We start from the raw sequence: 7,007 nt of genomic DNA, 5'->3' as shown, positions 1-7,007 counted from the left end.
GAAATATGCCAATTCTGATATGTTCAAATAGATAGCCTACTCAAAACAGACAGGGCAACCTAACGCAGACAAGGTAGCTTACCGTTTTTAGGTGATATGCCATGTTTGTAGTCCAGCTGCAATATGCAAACTGTTGCTTGCAAACTTTGCATTTGACTTTTTCCCGTTATCTATTTTTGTAAAATGCTGCCACACTGGCGATGTCTTTGACATGGTAGAGGAGGACTGACTGGAAATTAAACAATCAAATAAATATTCAGCAAACCACTAAACCAAGGCTTTCTACTTCTTTCTTCTATCTGTCCCCAGTGGGTTGGGCTAATCCAACAAGAGAGAAAACAAGGGGGGTGGGCTGAAGACAGACTGTTACCTGTGAAACAGGGATGCTCTGAAACCCCCATTAGCAATTAGTGCTTTCCACCCATAGAACATAACGGTCTATGCTTCCACCTGATGAAATAACACGGCAAAAAAAAATAAAAATCGACCAATCAGAATTTTGGTCGAGCTAGAACGTATCGACCAATAAATCGACTAGTTGACTGGGAGATTACAGCCCTACAGCAAATAGTGTCCCTTGTTTTCTGGTACTGCAGTTTTATGACGGCGTGACCTGATATCCACTGAAGCGATTTTCCAGTCAGTCCTCTACCATGTCGAATACATTGCCAGTGTGGCAGATTTTTGCAGGTTAGCGCAATGTAATTAGTTGGATGTTAAACTTAAATGTCAGACAATTGTTAATATACTGTATGTTCTGTCTATAAATTGTTATTTTTGTCAAACAAGACTCAAATTAACAATCAATTATTACATTTCAAATGGCGGCTTATTTTTACAGATTTTTAACTGGCATGGAATATGTTGTTGCCATGAATACTGTAAAATGTTTTTAAAAATGTAAAAGACTTTTGGCGATTTCAAAGTTTTTTGAAATCCCCCCCCCCCCAAAATATCCTTTAACAAGAGTTTGCACTGTGTGGGTGAATGTGACTTAGATAAAGCATTTATTTGGAATGAAAGGCAATATTTTGTAAACTATTAGAATTTTAGAGTAAAAAAAGCAAGTTGTAAATATCTTAAAAAAACAAATTGAAAAGTTAGTTAAGGACAATATAATGTGTTGTCTTTAACTAGACACACCTGTTGTTGAGGGTGTAGATGTTAAAACTGTTTCCACTGATTGTTTGCATTGTCTAAATCAACAGTAACTAGTTAAAATGTATTTTCTGTTTGTTTCCAACCAATACGAAAACAAGCGCAAGCAAGCAAGCGTGAAGCGCCGTTTATCTGATGAACCAACTTAGCTTTTTTTTTATTTTGGAGCGAGCAGTGAGCGATTTGAGTAGAGGGGATGAAATCAAAGTGCAGAGCGATACTAACCGGAGAATTGGGAGAATTCAACAGCTTGGAAAGGTTTTTAGGGTACAAAGCAAAGAAGAGGACATAACATTGTGCTAACGATTTCCATTTACCTTCATAGCTCTGAAGTCCTTCCTCATTTTGTCTGGGATTCCTGTCATGAAGGAAAGCTCTGGTACTAAAAGGATCTCTCCAGTAATGATTTGCTGCAATGAATCAACATTATAAAGTTATCTACAGTTAAGTGTTTCCCGGTCACATTAATATTTGATACAATTTCCTTATGCTTCTTATGGACCTATTGAACACACAGTATTCATATGTAAATAGAACAAGTATTACTGATGTCGGAGTAGATTGCTCAAGCAAATGGGAAAAATGTCTCAAATGGGAAAATATGGGACAGCTTGCTTTGACAAACCTGATTCAGTTGTAGTAAAGAAATTGTTTATTTTGTGCGTTTTATATCATGAAAGGTCTTTAAAAATATTTATATCAAACATCTCATTAAGACTTATTGTGGCCACAAGGTGGCATTCTGATGCAAGAATTCAGGTCATGTCAGCAGAGCACTGTACTTTAAAGAGCTTTACTAAAAATAAAAAAAACACTTGTCTTGATCATTTACTATAATGTTAAACTAACTGATGCTAAAGAGAGCTTTTACCTTCCCTCCTGGTTTAGCCCTCTCTTTTGGCCGATGCATGAGTAGAGGTTGGTCCATCTCTTTCACGGTAATCCCATAATTCTTGCTGTCAATAAAAAAGTCCAAGCAAATGAAACAAGTGTTCAAATTATACATGACTTTCATTGATGCTTAAATAAACTGCCACAATTTTACAACAAAATATAACTGCTATGCTTTCCTACTCAGTTTAAGAGTTCATGAAGGAGCAGTTTTACCTGTAGTATTCAACAAAGGTGGTTTCTGTGCCATCCATCAAAGTGAAAGTGTCCTTGGGTGACTTGTTCCACTCAATGGCATCAACACGGTAGGTGCGGTTGTTGTAGCGGGTGATGACGATGCTGCCGATGAGCTCTTTGGTGCATTCGTCTCTGAAGTTCTCTTTGCTCTGTTGATACAGCATGTTCCTGGCAGACAGCAAATGTCACTTTTTCCATTTCCAGTGTTAACAGAAAAGGCAAAACTAGGGCAAGTGTATTTCAGTTTATAAATCATCTATAGATACAATAAGCCTGTTGCACTTGGCAAACCGTTGCTCTCCAACTCACCTCTTAAATACAACCACATTCCCAGGAAGAAGGGTTACAGTGGCCATTTCAGAGGACAGACGCCATTGGTAATTTTAGACCCTTTTTAGGGGGGCTCAAGCATCATCCTTTTTCATCTCATTTCTTTTTTTTTATAATTTTGGTACTTCAAGTGAGTTTGCGAACTGGTCTGTTAGTGACAGAGGACAAACAATTACAGGTTCAAAGGGCTTGAAACAAGCTTAATAGCCTGTGTATCTGTCGCTGATTCTATGCACCTGAGCCCCCCTAAAGCTTTGATCTTAGAGTCGCCCCTGAAAGACTGATTAAAATTGTCTCATCTTACAACCTGGCATTCAATATGTATGACTAGATCATAGACTATAACATTTATATAGTCCTGAGTGGCTTAGTCATGGCATAGTTAATGTTTAAACTTGTATGAGCACGTCTACACAGGACCTGATTATTTCTTTGTTTTTATTTTAAAGGTTATAACATCCCTGTAACATTGACAAGTATGTAAGGCTTTACGGAAATAAAGTGTAACATCTATTTCCCAATGAAGAACTATCCAATTTGACTTATGAATTTATCCATGACCTTACCAATGTTTGTATTCTGTGTAAACTCACATGATATTAAGCACAGAGTCATTCCGCAGGACTTTGTGAGACACATCCACATTCAGGTACAGGCCTCCATCTGTGCGCTTGATACCGGTTGAATAACCTGGCCACACTTGCAGCCTACAAAAACAGAAACCGGAAAATGAATGGACTAGAGCTGCCACAATATTTGCTGGCATGTGCCTTCTGATGTTAAACTGTAACCATTTACTAACCGATGTTTTCCAAGAATGACTGCGCTTTCTGGATCGTAATGATTTCGACCCACCAGCTTCAGCCCAATGATTTTCATTACCCTTGAAAAACAAAAACAGTTATGTTCGGTCCATGATTAAAGTAACATGATGGTAGCGTAATTTGTAAAAATAAATTATGGTTGCTTAGGTTATTTCATTAAAAGGTTTTGTATAAATATGCAAAATGTTTCCTAAAGCCATCTGACTTTGGGTCAAACAGATCAGAAAGAACATATTTTAAGGCTGTATGTTTTGTTGATGGAGCAGCTTCAATGTTAGCATAGCCCAGATTGATACAAACTTAAAATAAAAACTTCTAAAAGTTGTTTTGATTGCTTTCTTGTGGAAATACCTGATAAGGTATGAATTTACAAATTGCATTCATTTGTAAAAGACTTTACAAATAGTCATCTTAAGAAGAGATGTTCCGATACTGCCTAAAAACGCTTGTATCAGTAAGTACTGGAGTTCATAGACCGATCCACCTAAAAAAAAAAACATAACACACACACACACACACACACACACACACACTCTTTTTCCCCATTATAACTGACTGACTAACTGGATAATAAAATAAAAGTTCTGTGGTGTTCATTGTTTGTGTTCACAAAGTTTAACCTGAGCCGGACTGACAAAGATAGAAATCATATCCATACAGTGATAGTAGCATACAGTTTGTGTTAAAACATAAAATACGACACACTGGTTCGGATCAGTACTTGGTATTGGCCGATATGAAAGATCGGTATCGGGAAGCAAAAAAAATGGTATTGGACCATCTCTAACCTTAATGTTATTTTTCCACACGTTTTATCCATTTGTCATAAAAAAAAGTAGCAAAATCTGTTACTTAAGTAGAACCAGAAGTGGCAATCATCCACATGTAACATTTACTTCCTTAGGGGGGCAGTTAACATTCCCATGCTTTTTGCTCCTTCAGTTCATTATTACACAACGCATATTGATGACGTAAATAAACACTGGTGGTGCCTACAGCTCTACACTGGTAAAGCAAGTTGCACACAAATGATCCCCAAATTGCAAATGCAAAATACATGCTTCCCAGCCATTGTGAAAATGCCTTAAGTGGTTAAAAATAGGAAAATTAAATCAGAATACACATGACCTAGAAACCGATTCGCAGCATTTGACTGGCTGAATGCTTTTTAAGTTAACAGAAAAAAATGTCCTGTTATTGTTTTTAAGTGGATTAGGGCAATTACACAATTTTTTCTTTTTAAATTCTTAATCTCACAGGTCAAGTAGAAGATTGCCATCATCTTTCATTTCAGTGGAAATGTTAAGTAGTTATAGTAGAACAATATCTTGCAAATCCAGACGCAAATCCAAAAGATTAAGGGTCTGGCATCGGGTAATGAAAATCGCCCATCTCGAATGGCGGCACCAAGTGTGCATTTGAAAATCTCACTGCACGCAATTGGATAACACGTCAACCAATCACAACAATACATGGGGTGACGTATTCAGAGCACCATACGCTTAGCTACCAGTGGATATAACTGGTAGATTAAACTGTTGTCATCTTTAGCTCGCCTCTGGCCCGCCTATATCAAATACACCGCTGTGATTGGTGCAGCTCAGATACAAGGGTATAGTTAATGAGCAGCATTACTCAATGCCATTGTAACTCGCTGAGCAAATATAAATTGTGCCCTCGTGAAAAGTCTGGATTTCCAGGGTAGTAGAACATCATTTAGTAGATACCAGTATAGTATATACATACAGTGGGGCTCGAATGTTTGGGCACCCTCAAGTAAAAATTTGTATTAATGTGCATAAGGAAGCCAAGAAAAGATGGAAAAATCTCCAAAAGGCATCAAATGACAGATTAGACATTTGTATAATATGTCACAAAAAGTTTGATTTAATTTTCATCATTTACACTTTCAAAATAACAGAAAAAAAGGCATCTGCTAAAAATTGGGCACCCTGCAGAGTTTATAGCATGCACCGCCCCCTTTGGAAAGCTGAGACCTGACGGTGTCATGGATTGTTCTCAATCATCGTCTGGAAAGACCAGGTGATGTCAATCTTAAGGTTTTAAATCCACAGACTCATCTGACCCCCCCAACAATCAGCACCACGGCTTCTTCTAAGCAGTTGTCTAGAAAACTGAAACTGAAAATAGTTGACACTCACAAAGCAGGAAAGGGCTATAAGAAGATAGCAAAGCGTTTTCAGATGCCAATATCCTCTGGTCGGAATGTAATTAAGAAATGGCAGTCATCAGGAACAGTGGAAGTTAAAGCAAGATCTGGAAGACCAAGAAAAATATCAAACAGAACAGCTCGCAGGTTTGTGAGACAAGCATGTCAAAACCCACGTTTGACTGCACAATCCATCCAGAAAGACCGGGCAGACACTGGAGTAGTGGTACACCATTCCACTATAAAGAGATACTCAAACAAATATGGTCTTCATGGAAGAGTCATCAGAAGAAAACCTCTTCTACGTCCTCACCACAAAAATCAGCGTTTGAAGTTTGCAAATGAACATATAGACAAGCTTGATTTATTGTGGAAACAAGTTCTGTGGACCGATGAGGTTAAAGTAGAACTTTTTGGCCGGAATGAGCAAAGGTACGTTTGGAGAAGAAAGGGCACAGAATTAATGAAAAGAACCTCTCTCCAACTGTTAAGCATGGGGGTGAATCAATCATGCTGTGGGTTGTATTGCAGCCAGTGGCACAGGAACATTTCACGAGTAGAAGGGAAAATGGATTCAATAAAATTTCAGCAAATTTTGGACGTTAACTTGATCCATCTGTGGAAAAGCTAATGTAAAGAGGATGGCTTCTACAAATGGATAATGATCCTAAACACACCTCAAAATCCACGGTGGATTACATCAAGAGGCGTAAACTGAAGGTTTTGCCATGGCCTTCACAATCTCCTGACCTCAACATAATTAAAATCTATCGCTAGACCTTTAAAGAGCAGTGCGTGACAGACAGCCCAGAAATCTCAAAGAACTGGAAGACTTTTGTAAGTAAGAATGGGTGAAGATACCTCAAACAAGAATTGAAAGACTCTTGGCTGGCTACAAGAAGTGTTTCCAAGCTGTGATACTTGCCAAAGGGGGCAGGACAAGGTATTAATTCTGCAGGGTACCCAAACTTTTGCAGACGCCATTTTTTTGTTTGTTATTTTGAAAGCTTAAATGATGGAAATAAAATCAAAATTTTTGTGACATATTATACAAATGTCTAATCTGTCATTTAATGTATTTTTCCATCTTTTCTTGGCTTCTTTAAGCACAATACAAATTTTACCTGGGGTGCCCAAACCTTCGAGCCCCACTGTATTATATACTATATAGTTTAACATCTATAATAGATGTCTTTCAATTTATTTATGTCATAAAACTTAATCTTTGATCCAGAGATGGGAGGTAACAAAGTATAAATACTTTATTACTGTACTCAAGTAGATTTTTCAGATATTTATACTTTACCATTTTGTTGTGACTTTTACTCCTTACATTTCAACACAAATATTGGTACTTTCTACTCCTCACATTTTACAAAATTGGCTCGTTACTTTAG

At 37.5% G+C, this 7,007-nt stretch overlaps 1 protein-coding gene across 3 annotated transcripts in view; it reads right to left on the bottom strand.

Annotated features, from left to right (window-relative positions):
• The window catches only part of piwil2 (piwi-like RNA-mediated gene silencing 2), a 31,181-nt gene that overhangs the window by 13,105 nt on the left and 11,069 nt on the right, over positions 1-7,007 (bottom strand). For all 3 annotated transcript variants that reach the window (XM_032515435.1, XM_032515436.1, XM_032515437.1), the window contains exons 10-14: positions 3,419-3,499; positions 3,210-3,323; positions 2,266-2,454; positions 2,030-2,114; positions 1,476-1,568 (exon numbers count right to left, since the gene is read on the bottom strand). In XM_032515435.1, coding sequence (XP_032371326.1) covers positions 1,476-1,568; positions 2,030-2,114; positions 2,266-2,454; positions 3,210-3,323; positions 3,419-3,499 — 562 coding nt within the window. The remainder of the gene's footprint in view (positions 1-1,475; positions 1,569-2,029; positions 2,115-2,265; positions 2,455-3,209; positions 3,324-3,418; positions 3,500-7,007) is intronic.

Source organism: Etheostoma spectabile, chromosome 5 (genome assembly GCF_008692095.1).
Source record: "Etheostoma spectabile isolate EspeVRDwgs_2016 chromosome 5, UIUC_Espe_1.0, whole genome shotgun sequence".
NCBI classification, from domain to species: domain Eukaryota; kingdom Metazoa; phylum Chordata; class Actinopteri; order Perciformes; family Percidae; genus Etheostoma; species Etheostoma spectabile.
Note: the sequence above shows the minus strand (reverse complement) of the source record. Positions and strands in the feature narration are given on the sequence as shown.